Source organism: Mus caroli, unplaced genomic scaffold (assembly GCF_978045245.1).
Source record: "Mus caroli unplaced genomic scaffold, Mus_caroli_1 scaffold_3, whole genome shotgun sequence".
NCBI lineage: Eukaryota > Metazoa > Chordata > Mammalia > Rodentia > Muridae > Mus > Mus caroli.
In genome coordinates, this window is record NW_028227258.1 from 147,462,166 (window position 1) to 147,477,284 (window position 15,119).

A 15,119-nucleotide genomic window follows, 5' to 3' on the forward strand; every position below is an offset into this window, starting at 1 on the left:
GAAATCCAGTTATAGGTTAAACATATAAAGTGCTAATTGCTGTTTTCCATAATCCATGTTCATCGCATCTTTTTAAAGTTGTTTTATTCAGTAGAAAAAAACAATATATGCATGGTGGAATCCTAACTTTAAGTGTTTGGGTATGCATTTCAGGGCATTGTTTATGCGTATAATTTAAAAGACCTCAAGCCTTACTACATATATGGTCTTAGTAAATGACATAACAATGTGCAAAGTAGCTAAAGAAAATGTGCCCTTATACATAGAAAGATTATAATGTCAAAACGAAGATACACATAGTTATCTCTTACAGGCAACTTATGGTGTACACAGTTCATTGTAATATGACTGTGTTTTAGAGTGATTTTGTCTGAAAGTTTGAGAATTTGCTTTGAAGTCAGTGGCGAAACAAACCTCATGTAGCTCCCTCAGAACTTCCCCATTTGGGGCTCAGGGCACACTCCACATTCTGTGGCAGTTTCTTTCTAGTCATCTGTTTCCTTGCTTCTACTCTATTTATGCTGGAAACATTCCTTATTACATAGCTAATACCAAGTAGGGTATGTTATATATAAAGAGCAATGATGAAGAATAAGTGCTAGCTACCCAGTAATTAGCTTTCAACTAATTAAGCGTTAAAATTGGTGCCCCTGGATTTAATAAGGAGGCTTTGAGTACCTTTTAATGAATTTTAATGCATTTTGCTCTTCTCTCCACAACACAATGTTAAGTCTTTCCATATAACTCTGATTTCTTTCCACTGAGAAAATACAGGAAGTGAAGAAGAGGATTGTGTGATCTCCAAAAATATAGATGCTATTCAGAAGACAATTACAAGGACAAAGAAGATACAAATTAAATACCTTCATTTTCTTCATAGCATGTAAAAGGAAGAGAGAGACGCCAATAGCAAGGACAAGACTTGACATTTATGAAAGAAACAGTCTCATGACTGGAAAAAGTTTAAAGATGAGCAAAGGCAAGATGACAGCTTTTATAAAAGGAAAATCAGGGCTTGAATTAGACAGCTAGCGTTTATAGATGATCTTCCAGCACGATCTGTGGCAGGTCTGATCCATTGCAGGAAACCGGAAGGTATAATATGCTGCAATAAGGATCACATTTTTCTCTTTGAGGTGATTTATATTTAAATGAGTTCTCTGTAATCCTTTAAACTGAAGTGCAAATTGGTTATCAAAGTCTTTTGCTGTAAGGGTTGTTTTACATAATAATGAATTCTACAGAAGTTCCTCAAAGGGAAATATTGACTTAGGCGACATCACAGGATACTTCAGTTACAGCTACACTTTAGATTATCACTGCAGACAATGCATCAAAACTTTTTGCAACTCTAAATATCTTTACTGAAAAGTGTAGGCAACCATAACTTTTCTCAGTATAAAATATGTGCTATAGAAAATTTCAATGAGAGTTTTTCGATTTAATCTATCATGACTCTTTCATATTAACATGCCAGGGAGGGTTACTGACTCCTCTTATTTTTAATGAGATATTTTAAAACATAGGTTGAATTACCTGATGTGATTTAGACTAGAAATGTTCCATAGCTTGACCAGGAAGTAGGTTCCAGTTATAGGCAAGAGTCAAAAGGTAGGCAGGCTCCTACTTGAATTACTTAGGTCAAGAACCACAGGTTCTAGCCAGGAGCTTTATGTTCCAAACAAGAGCCTCAGCCACAATTTTAGTCCCCAAATGTTCTCATTAGCTAAAAGTAGCCTAGTAGTCCCACTTCAGGGCAGCCAGGAATGCACCTGTGAGGGAAATCTGACACCTGGTCATAAGACCCAGGTAAGTCACAAATTGATTTATGCTGGTGAATCTTTGTTTGCATTCTGTGAATGGAGCTTAGATTTAATAATAATAATAATAAAAACATTTCAAAATTGTATTGTTCACTTATTTGATTTTTAAGAAGTGGAATTCCTAGGAAGTTACGTCCTATGTGAATCTTAGTAACACACACACACAGAAACACACAGACACACACAGACACACACACAGACACACACACATACCCCCCCCCCCACACACACACGTAGAGTTATTAACATAATTCTTGGAGCAAGGCAAGGCTTGAGAGAAACACATACAAGACTTGAAAATCACAAGTCTCAAAATGTGGAACAGCTCTGAGTTCATCCCAAACCTCATTTTTATGATCTTAATACAATGTACCAAAACGTGTAAAAACTGTGTTAGACTGCGGCTGGGAGCTATGCTCAGAATTCAAAAAGAGTCATCTGACTGGGAAAGGAATAATCACGAATTTGACCTGTGTTTGTCAGGGACATACTGCTGGCTTCCAGGTCTCAGAAATCAGGTAAGAATGTTTCACAGGGAGAAATTTGGCTTTGTAATAATGGTCTTTGTAATTTTTTTGTACTATGTTGTGCTTAAATTTAATGAAATGTGAATAATATATTCTCCTGACAACTCTATCCACTACTCACCTTTATTTTTTTTACAAATTACTTAATATTGAGATAGAAAATATCAATTGTGATTCAAATATTATTGATTGTTCCATTAAAATGCTATCCTTTCATAAGTTCCATCTTAGAAATATTGGTTAATGTGTTCCAAAGTTAGTCAACTCTATCAGTGTACTTCTTGGCTTACAAGACTTGTTGGTTGCTTTGTGTTACCTTGGTGACTCAGCTGGTGTCTCTCTGGCCTATGTTCTATAATTGATGGTGCTGGGTTAATTTCTATCTGTGGCCAAAGATTTCTCACCACTCACCTGCTTCTGCCTTTTGCTGCTTCTCAATCTTCTCCAGGCGCCCCAGCAAGGAGTCAATTTTAGTTTTGATCTGGGTTAATTCTTTCTTGATTGTCTGTAATTCATCTGATTTCACTGGAAGGGGAAAGTGGAAAGAAAACAAGGCATCAAATGGACCACTTAGAATACAATTCAAGACACAGTGCTTCTCAAGATTGCCTTAGAGGATTTCCAGTGAATCATCAGCTTCCTGTCACACTCATCCTGAAATAGTACATGGATTTCTAATTAGAAATAAGGATTCACAGGGACGTGAGACTCTGATACTCAATGTTCTAACTGAAGGTGACAAGAAAGGATGAAGAATCTGAAAACATTTCAACAGGATAGTGCAGGGTCTTCACTTCCTCAGGTAAGTGAGAGAATACGCCTTCATAAAACTCCAACTTAAAACTGACTTGGCTTAAGGATTAGTGATATCTGTGTTTCTACTACTTTGAATTACCATGTCGTGAAATACATATTTTGTATGCCTTGATATTGAGAAGTGCACTTCTCCATTGTCAAGCACTAATGGCTAGACATCAGTGATATTTTTAAGACAGATATTTTAGTTATAGCTGAAATAAAAATATCATACTTGTCATTGATAGAGTATGATATTTCCTGAGTCCTTTCTAAAAATAAAGTGACAGATTGAACATAACCTATTCTTAAGCCATGGAGCTGTGGAAGGGAAACACACAGATCATCCTTCTGACGATTTTTACCTGAATTTAATTTGTGGTTTATTTATCTATATATCGTGAGATAAGGTATTATTGTGTTCTCAAGCTGTCCTTGAATGCACCATCCTTCAGCTTCAGTTTCTGGAGTGCAGGAATTACAGACATATGACACCTTATACCATTTTACTGATATATATATATATATATATATATATATATATATATATATATATATATCCAGCAATTTGTTCCAGTTCTAGCTTTTTAGAATTTTATCTGATTTTTAAAGAAAAGATAGGGCCTGTTATGAATGGCAAATTTTCCTTTTTAAAGAAGCATTTCAAAATACAACAAACGTGTTGGAATTTAACTCAGTGGTTGAATGTTGCAAGCAAATGGCTCCAGGTTTGGTTCACATCAATAGAAAAAATCAGATAAGAAAGACAATATATCTTAATAGCTTGTTGTCATTTAAATTAACTATTTATTTTTAAGGGGCTTAAGAAAACTTCCTGATATATCCACAAAGGATGCTCCATCCTACCACAAAGGTACTTGCTCAACTACGTTCATATAAACTTTGTTCATCATAGCCAGAGACTGTAGACAAGTTAGATGTTCCTAAAACAAAGAATGGATTTAAAAATGTGGTACATATTGGAGTGTTACTCAGATGTTAAAAAAATCACCATGAAATTTGGAGAAAAATGGATGTAAGGAGGAAAAAAAAATCATCATGACTGAGGCAACTCAGCCCCAGAAAGATAAACATTGTATGTACTCACTTATAAATGAACATTAGTTGTAAAGTAATGGATAGTCACTTTACAGTTCATAGACCCAGGGAGGCTAAGTAACAAGGAAGGAAGGAGGGCTCAAGGTTGTAAGAACAGCATGAGCGAGTTTGTGTATCTGTGTGTGTGTCTGTTTGTGTGCGTGTGCTTGCATAATCAAGAGCTCACAGAGGCTGTATACTTGCCTGCATTAAGCCTACATAAGACTGGGCCTGTCAACAGTCAATCAGGTATTGGGAAGGACTCACTGGATCCTACTCCTGCTTGTTGGATTATGGGCTACCAGAATTGGCAGTCATTGTCCTCAGTTCTGTAGCCATTGGTGATTTTTCCAACAATAAGCTCACGTTACACAGTTCTCCCTAGTTGTATATAATGACTTGTAGAACAAAGCCAAAGGACATGACTGTGGAATGTGTCAAAACAAAGGGTGGAGCTTAATGGGTATGAGAAAAACGGGAGAGAGGATGGAGAGTGACCAGAATGCACATTATGGTTAAAGAACAATTTTAATAATAGAAGTTAGATAAAAGTTGAGGATATATAATATAACTTATTTTGACAAATTCAATACACTGTCCATATTTTACTTATCTAAAACAGCACATGGTTTTGTTAGAGGCCCACAACAGAGATCCTAAAGTCCAATAGACTAAATAGTTCTGAGCTTCATTAGGAAGGCTTTGAGTACTACCCCAGCTTTAATACAGACCTGTGCTGCCTACCTGGGATATTCACATCTTTTTATCATTTTTACATCAATTTTATATTTACCCTAGCTTAGATATTCTGAAGAAATTCTGAATACATTAGTGCTATGTTTTAATTTTATATATTTGTCAATTCTAATATATAAAGTATTATACAATACATAATACTCAAAAGATAGAAAATGATTTTCCCAGTCCAAAATATACTTAATCCTTATTAAATCAGAATTTTAAAGTGAAAAATTTCTCTAGTGCAAAGTACTTTGTAAGATTAAAAACTGCAAGAAACAAGAGTCTCCTGCAAGTCCATGATAGAACTGCCAAACTACAAGAATGCACTTTCAACAGTGACTCCCTCTGGATGTCAGTTATTTCAGACATCAAATTACCATTGTTAAAGTGCAGCTAAATTTGAAATACATCATCTGTCACTATGAGAAATTGATTCTACATTGAAGAATGATACTCATTTTCTTTGGTGTAGGCTTATCATGTAGTTTTACTTAAATCAATCAAATTTAATAGAAAATATTTTATCTGATAAAAGGTTGCAATGATAAAAATGGTGTTGCTAGAAACTAATGTATTCCTGAGGAAATAAGTTAATCCTTAGCTCTAACTGATTAATTGCAGTTTATCATACAGGGACTATAAATTGATAAGTCACTAACATCTCACATTAAACCTGCATTAGAATGCACTAGACATTGGGGTTTACATGGTAGGAACCTGTAAGTGTCCAGGGAGCCAAGGTTTGAGGTATAGAATTACCACCAGTATTTTATAAGAATAGAGAAGGACTATATTAACATTTCAGTCTACTTAACATCTTTGAAATATATAAGGGTACACATTACATTACAAGGAATATTCCATCAGTTCTTCCAGGGCCCAACCATGAAATAATGAGCTGAGTCTCTAACCTTATACAGAGAGACTGCCTGCCTCCTGGCATGTAAGCATCAAGTACTGACAAGGGTCCTAAGAGCAGTCTGGGTTAGCAGTGCTGTCTCCCACAGATATGGAAACCAATTCCTCATCTCAGTGCTGTATGTGGAAGGAGGTCTACCCATGCCTAGGGAGTTAGCTGAAGTCTGTTGTCTCCTTTTCTCTGTCAGAGTCCATATCTTCATCCAGATTGTTCTGGTCTTGTGCTCTCATGACACTTTCTTAGAGAGAAGTTCTCAGAGGGGCACCTCTGTCCCTCTAGTACTCTAACTTCTCTCCCTCTTTACTTTTTACCCCCTTTCTTTTTGCTAACATTTGCTCTGTAAGATAATACCCTGTGAGATGTTAGTTAACTCATTGAGACAGGCACTCCTTTGCTAGTCTGTATTTCTAGACTTAGAATTTTAGAAGTCTGCAAAGGTGCTATTATGTTTTTCCAAAAACTACATGTTAAATAGGAATTAAACACAGCTGTGCATTTAACATATCTGCATACACTTTCATTCTCTTTTGGCCTGTAATTTCCACTCACCTACTCACTTTCAGACAGTTCCTGAGGGGCTATTGATAAGGCATCAGCCTTATACATAACTGAAAATTTCCAGAATCTCTTCTCTTTATATAGCAAGACAGATAAGAAACACATTTATGAAAAGTGTTATTATATAATTCCAAATGTCCTTCATGAGATTTGAGTTTTGAATGCTTGTGACACAACTGGTCGCACTTTTTCAGCAGGCTTTATAACCTTTAGGGAATAAGATCTGCAACCCTATAGGTGGAACAACAATATGAACTAACCAGTACCCCAGAGCTCGTGTCTCTAGCTGCATATGTATCAGAAGATGGCCTAGTCGGCCATCAGTGGAAAGAGAGGCCCACTGGTTTTGCAAACTTTATATGCCCCAGTACAGGGGAATGCCAGGGCCAAGAAGTGGGAGTGGGTGGGGGGAGGGCATGAGGGTCTTTTGGGATAGCATTGGAAATGTAAATGAAGAAAATACCTAATAAAAAAGTAAATAAAAAAGTGTAAAAAAAAAAAAAAAGGTATGACTGGAAGAAGTCAGTCCCTGGGGATGGCTCTCACAGGTATGTTTGTCTTGTCTACTTCCTGTCTTACCCTCTTGGTTCTCTAGAGTATGAAAAGTTATAGGCTTACCTACCATAACGTTATGTTCAATACATTGGACCAAACATGAAGAACCCTCTGAAATCCTGACTTTCAACCTCCCCGGACTTAAGTTGTCTTAAGAATATAATCACAGTACAGGAAAGTGATTAATGTATAAACTCAACTATTTCAAATGGTATTACTCTCTAGAAATTTCTGAGTGAGTGTTCAACTCTTTGCTCCATGTCTTCTCTATGCCCACCTGTCATTAACAGAACAGCTTCCTGTTAAAAAAAGAAAGCTTGTTATCTGTCTTATCTTTCTGCCTTGGTGAACTGATCTGGAACTGCTAGGTGAATTTTCTCTACCTTTATAATTTTCATCCTCTTCCTTAGAGGAAATAGGCACAAGCTTCTTAGTACCATGCTCAAGCATCAATAGGCCCCGTAAGTGGTGGAAGGACTTATTCTGATTCATGCTATTGTTGTAATGTATTATTGTGCAAACATGTTTCTCTAATCAAAGTTTTTCTGCCCCCCCCCCCAATGTGTCTTTGAAAATCTATCCAAAATTTTAAGGGTGTAGAGTTGTTTGCATATGAATTCCTCTTTTACAAATCCACTGACGAGTGAATGTCTCACCTGTAATCTCTGTAATGGTGCCCATTACGTTACATTTACTGCTACACATTCAGTGATTATTGACTTTTGTTTTGCACGTCTGTATCCCACAGTAAATGATAAGTATCTTGAGTGAATAGCTCCTGATTAATCACTTGGGATATTCAACACCCCATTCTGTGTGTTTTGATAGTCTCCCTCAGCCTTTTACTGATTAGTGAATTCCTGCTCTGAGGTTTAGGGATTGAATCAGCCATTGTTTATTTGAAAATGTTTGTAATGACTTAAAAAGAGATGTTAAATCAAGTAAATTGCCAAAGAAAAATTTGTATCTTGCCATCATAAATGGAATTCTGAAATGTATAGGTAGAATTTGGGGCATCTGTGGGACACAGGGTCAATTTACAATTGTTCACTTGCTTAGGTTCTAGAACTAAACTCCTTCTGTGGAAAGAGAGCCTCCAATTCTTTCTTTTCTATTATCAGATTAACAATAGAACTTTGTCTTATTGTCTAGAAACAACAAATACTAGAAAATATTCAGTATGCATATATGTAGATATGGTGATTTCATGCTAGCTTCAACTGGGATAGCACATGTTATCCTAACTTTTATGTATGTGACAGGCAAAAATAATCATAAAACAAAAATCTTAGGAGCTGACAAAGAGGGAATGAGTAAGCAGCCAAGTTGGTAAAAATGGAAGTATATATAACTATAGCCATGTCTTGTCAAAATGTTATGATGAAAGAAAATGACAGAAAAGCACGGTTTTGGCCACTAACCATTTTAACTGTTCCATAATTCCTTTAATTAATAATCCTCATATGTGAAGATACATTGGATAGAATAGAACATCCTTTTTAATAACGTATGAAACAGTGACAGTAGGTCCAGAATCAGAAGCCTGATGAGTGAAAACAGCTTGTAAGATACATTAGCTTTTGTGGAAGGAAGAAAGATGCTTGAGACAGTAGAAGTCAGTTTCTAGCATACAGACAAATTGATATGGTTTTCCTCAAGTATCAAAGTAGAATTTTGTTAAAAAGTAAATCCATATCAAATCATTGCAAATTGGTTTTCTTTAGAGTGCATTTATTTTGTGATAAATATTATTGCATTTTATATAGTCAAAAAGTAATGACTGGTTCTCTTTTTGTATCATGAGATATGATATTGATATATACAGGAAATTAGGCATGCAGACCGACACCATCTCCCTATGTGTACAATTTTGAATTAAATGAAAATAGTTCAATTTATTTTAGGCATCTCTGGATTCAGTCTATCCAGAGACAAATAAAGAATCTGGAGATAAATTTTTAGATCAATGATTCATAATAGAGAGCACCTTTACTCAAGAGTAGACATGCTACACTAAAAAAGACAGTTTGTAAATTAAAACTGGAGGGTGGTATCTAATGAGCATTTGATCTGTTGACTATTCTACAATCCACAATCCATTGCACCATCATGCAAAGAATTATCTGACAAAATATACTATTTATTAATAATATTACTATTATAATTCTAGGCATTTGAAACTCTGTGTTTCATGGTTATTTAGAATGTATATTTATATTCCATGTTTAATATTCCTAATACTACAAATCTAAGTCCTGTTCTTTTTGATATAACATAATTGCATCATTTCTCTTTTCCCCTTCTTCATTCCAAACCTAATTTACCAATCTTGTAAAGAGTTCTTGTAAAGAAATAAGTCAAACTTCAAAGAATTTTGCTAAAATAAGTTGGAACAGTTCTTATGCTTTCCAAATAATTTCTTAAGTGGGAAAATTAAATATATTTGCATGTTTATTCATAAACTTTATGCCTTTATATATAAATACTCATTCTTTCTATGTTTCTATAGTGAGAGGAATAAGATGGAAAATGAAGTCATTCCATTCAATAACTCTCCATTAGTTATCTGCTCTGTGCCTCCATTCAGATGGAGAGATTCCTTATAACATACTTATAAGCAATTATATTTACACCTTATAATACATGACAGAAATGTATTATTAAAATACTTGGTGACACATGTATTGTTAAGATTACTTTGTAAATTATAACTAAATGAAAGAAGTAATGTCTTTTAGGATTACATAGCACAGAAGCTATGAAGTCAAGTTTAAGAAGATGACAAAGACTGTCTGAGTTTCTCTTTACCCCTAAGCCAAGAATTACTTATAGTGAGCTGCCTTCCTGGCCTCATGGAATTTACAGTTGGTGGGAAAAGTATGTAAACAACTTACCATAAGGTATAAGAACATAAATATATATGATAAATAGAAATAAGTTGAGTCCCTATTACTTGATATTGATAATTCCTCCCAATATAGTGTGCCTATCAATACTGACTGTCTTTATTAATGGGCCATGTTTACTTATTTCTTGTTATATGAATTCCTCAGTGTTCTATTTCAGGTGTGGGAAATGGGACTTATCATGTGATATGTGCTAATTAGTTAGACTATGTCAAATATGGGGTAAAATAAAAATAAATTATTTTTATTGAGTTTGATTATTGATTTTCAAATTAGCCAAAAAATACTAGACCTCTGAGCTAAGATTAGAAATCTCTTGTATATTTCAGCAGAAAATATGCATCTCATTAAAAAATAGGCAAATGTCTTTGGGTCTTGAAAGTGCATAAAGGTCTGATTTCTTTTAAACTTTTAAGAAAGGACAGGGATTTCCTTCATTTCTCTGATTGAAAAATATAGTCAGTAACTAACATTAGAGCTACAGCATTGCCAAAGCTACCTCTAACTTCCTGTAGATGCTTTATGGCTTTTACAATAATCTGTCACTTATTTTATATTGGTGTTCCATTAAGGCTATCAACTATAGTTTTCTATCCTGGTAGACATTGTAATTTAAATTAATTGAATATGTTGACTAGTTGGTTCTTTTCTTGAGAAGAGATTTCTTATGCTATCATATTTATAAGGGGATTATCTTTAATCACAAAACTTTATGCTATGCTTTTGATTGATGGCTAGGCAGGTTGGTCACAGTTTTAGTTTTAGCAATTTAAAAAGAAACTAAAATATACATAAAAGTCTAATTTCATTAAACTCTTCGAATTTTTTAAACTTTAATTTTTTTAGCCAATACACAGAAAATGATATAATTAACAATATAGAATAATATGATTTAAGAGATGTATGCATTTTGTAAAGTCATTGAAGATAAACATAAACACACACACACACACACATATCACATAGCATTTCATATACTGCACAGACAAAATATACGTTTCATATACAGGACTATATATTGTATATCTATTTGTATGTACATAAGCAATCTCTGTATTCACTCTATTGTGTAAGCAAACATTATAAAGACATATTTACTATTGAGCTTAAATGATATTTAAATATGAAAAGGTGCCAATCCATTAAATAATGCAAAATGCCTATTAAAATGACAAATATAAACAGTTAAGTAAATAACTACTCAGGTTATATCAATATTAACACCAGAATTTTTCACTTCACTCAGAATTTTAATTAGTAATTTAAGTATGTAAAACTTGAATATTCCTAGAAAACAGACTTAATTTTATATGAAAATGAATAGAGATGGAAATAAACACACTGAATAATATAAACAAGGCCAAAAAAACCTTGTATTTGTCCTTTCATTTGGTGTAATATTTCAATCACCAGATATATACGTTTCATTTTGAATACTCACATAGGTAAGTTTATTACTTATGACACCAGAGACCAAAGAAATGAATGAATGAATGAATGAATGAATGAATGAATATATAAGCTCAATACCAGGAATGGGTTACTCATTCTTTGATATGGTTGGCTAGAAAGGCTCCACAGTTTCTGAAATCTTACATAATATTGGCAATGCTCTTGGTTTCCCTCTAAAAACTTGATGATGAGAGCCATACCCTTGAGACATAGGACATGTAGAAATCAAGCTTATACTAATTTGGAAACTTCATCACTACTGGCTCCTTTTCTTAGTGGTGGAAGATACTACACATTCCATTGAAGAAGAAACGCTTATGTATCAATGAACCTTATGAGCTATAATATTGACAGACCTGAATGACATGTCCACTGGTACAATATATACAAGATCATGGAAGTAAGCACCATTTTCTGATTGGATTTATGTTCCATTCCACAAGATAAAACTCAAGCCTGGTAGCAGTATTAGTTGAAGAACCTACAGACAGACAGACCACAGATTCTAGAGGAAAAACTAACACTGATTTTGTAAATGGACAAAATATTTATTATCATCTAATTATTCATCATTATAACTATAGATTATTGACCTTCTCAATCCTCACCAGTGAAAATACAATTTTTAGGAGATGGTGGTTAATCAGAGACATATAGCTGGGCAAGCTGAAGACAAAACATTTCACAGTTCTGAGTTCTACATGGTACATATATACCTTCCAAGTCCAGGTATCATGCAGAGAGCCTTTAAGAGCCAACGGATATTGAAACAGTATCTCAACTACACATATGAGCACATATGTGTATGCATGTAGAAGACTTGTACAAATCCAAGCCAGACCAAATCCTAGAGAAGATATGTGGAATGTAATCTCACCCCGTAGAAAAGAAGCTATTGGCAACTGATAGCTCCTGGGGAGAGAGAGGGAAGAAGAAGAAGAAGAAGAAGAAGAAGAAGAAGAAGAAGAAGAAGAAGAAGAAGAAGAAGAAGAAGAAGAAGAAGAAGAAGAAGAAGCAGAAGAAGAAGAAGAAGAAGAAGAAGAGGCAGAGGCAGAGGCAGAGGCAGAGGCAGAGGCAGAGGCAGAGGCAGAGGCAGAGGCAGAGGCAGAGGCAGAGGCAGAGGCAGAGGCAGAGGCAGAGGCAGAGGCAGAGGCAGAGGCAGAAGAAGAAGAAGAAGAAGAAGAAGAAGAAGAAGAAGAAGAAGAAGAAGAAGAAGAAGAAGAAGAAGAAGAAGCAGAAGCAGAAGCAGAAGCAGAAGCAGAAGCAGAAGCAGAAGCAGAAGCAGAAGCAGAAGCAGAAGCAGAAGCAGAAGCAGAAGCAGAAGCAGAAGCAGAAGCAGAAGCAGAAGCAGAAGCAGAAGCAGAAGCAGAAGCAGAAGCAGAAGCAGAAGAAGAAGAAGAAGAAGAAGAAGAAGAAGAAGAAGAAGAAGAAGAAAAGAGGCAGAGGCAGAGGCAGAGGCAGAGGCAGAGGCAGAGGCAGAGGCAGAAGAAGAAGAAGAAGAAGAAGAAGAAGAAGAAGAAGAAGAAGAAGAAGAAGAAGAAGAAGAAGAAGAAGGAAAAGAGAGAGAGAGAAGAGGGGAGGGGAAGAGAGAAGAGGGAAGGGGAGGAGAGTGGAGTGGAGGGGAGGGGAGGGGAGACAGTCACACAGAGAGACAGTTCTAATAGTTCTAAGAGTATATCCCCTGGAAAGTCAGCCATGCTTCAGTGAATAACTACTTATCTACAAATATTTAGACAAAAATGATTTCTTTCCTGGGTACATTGGAAGGTGGGTGGATCTTGACAAAGTTGAGGGAAAGGGAGAATATGATCAAAATATTTGTAGGGAAATTTTAAAAGAACTTTAAAAATAAAGGAAAATATGATGAAGAGTTATGGAGGGAGACATCCAACGCCGAACTCTCTCTCTCTCTCTCTCTCTCTCTCTCTCTCTCTCTCTCTCTCTGTCTCTCTCTGTATCTCTCTGTCTCTCTCTGTCTCTCTCTCTCTCTGTCTCTGTCTCTGTCTCTCTCTGTCTCTCTCTCTCTCTGTCTCTGTCTCTGTCTCTGTCTCTGTCTCTCTCTCTCTCTCTCTCTCTCTCTCTCTCTCTCTCACACACACACACACACACACACTCAGGCAAATATACAAAGATATCTTGCATGCACCTACACACAGACCATGATAACACTTAAACAGGAAAAATGACAAATACACCCAAAATAAGAATGACAAAAGTAGGTGACAACTTACTTACCTGACAACATATGAAAGAGTTAAGGTTAACTATAGAATTAGACTTTTAATTAACCTTTTAGATCATACTAAGTTTTATATTGCTTAGAGAAAACACAAAAATAAGTGGTTAAGTGTAATGGGATAAAATAAATTTTCCAGAAGGACATTGAATGCTAATCCCTCATACCTTGAAGATAGCTTTATTTGGAAGTTGACCTTTGCAGAAAAACATCAACATAAAGTCATTAAGGTGAGCTAGTCTGGTTAGACTAATCTACTTCTGAGCAGAGAAGAGAATATATATAAAGACATAGATAAGTACATTGTGTGCTGTACCTTAGTCTTGGACATCCCAGATATACAGACTTTAAGTTCCTGCTCCTCTAATATGCCCAGATTCTGATTGTTATAACCTTAGGAGAGTGATGTAGGAAGCAAGACAGAAAAGATGGAAATGCAACCCAAAGCACAAAACAATATATGAGACAAAGTTAAATTCAAGGTTAAAATAGAAAGTACAATACTATAATATTTACAGGTTTGCAGTTCAGAGAAGTTATTGAGACAAACTCAGACACTTATATCATATACAGACTCCTAATATGTGGCTACTGCCTCTGGTTCTGATGACTCTATGACTCTCAAGATAATGTCTAATGTTTCTGCATTTCCACACCTGTAGAATGGAAGTGGTGTGAATATTCACAGGATATTCACAGGTTATTCATGAATAACAAATAAACTTATATGTACAGCATGCGAAGCACCAGCTATTATAGATATTAAAATAGAATTATATATTATTTTCCTCTAAATATACAGAAACACTCAAGAAAAAATGAGGCATGTGTATAATAATACACATGAGAAACTTTACATACTTTTGAATTTTCAGGATTGGGCATAGAAACCTGCTGCCACAAAACAGCTCTAAAGAGAATGTGTATGTTCGAATCTGCCATCTACTTCATGCCAAACATGAGCAGAGGAGAAAACATCTGCCTACATGGAAATCACTGCTCCAGAAGTAAAAGATATTCTTAATAAGATTGAAAAAGGAAGTTTATTGATTCTTATTCTCCATTCTTTTAATACAGCTAGAAAATTTAAAACTAAGAAAGTAAGTAAATAGATAAATAAAAGTTAAACATTAAAAAAGGAGAACAGAACTAACTGAATAATTTTAATATCAAGAAACTGGCATAAAACAACTTTTATAAGCTCTTGCTTTTCTCAGACTTCTGCTAGTAAAACATGAAAACTCAGCATTTGAGTTTTATAAGATGGCACCTGTCACACATGGCCCAGTCTTAAGCCAAACATATTCCTAAATTGGTGCCTATAAAACCAGGAGGTGCTATTTTCCAAGGGGATATTTGGAAAGAACATGTTTGTATGTACACACTGTGAAACCATAGGGTTTGAGATGAGGGCTGACAAATGTTATTCAGAGTTGTGGGTGAGGCTCAGTGGAGAACTACATATTCTATTGACAGTGGTATTTCTGTTGGTATATCACTTTGCCATTG

General features: G+C 35.2%; 1 protein-coding gene across 6 annotated transcripts in view; it reads right to left on the reverse strand.

Annotated features, from left to right (window-relative positions):
* Positions 1-15,119, reverse strand: part of Ralyl (RALY RNA binding protein like) — a 688,169-nt gene that overhangs the window by 49,068 nt on the left and 623,982 nt on the right. For all 6 annotated transcript variants that reach the window (XM_085836023.1, XM_021157480.3, XM_021157482.3 and 3 more), the window contains one exon: positions 2,762-2,875. In XM_085836023.1, coding sequence (XP_085692149.1) covers positions 2,762-2,875 — 114 coding nt within the window. The remainder of the gene's footprint in view (positions 1-2,761; positions 2,876-15,119) is intronic.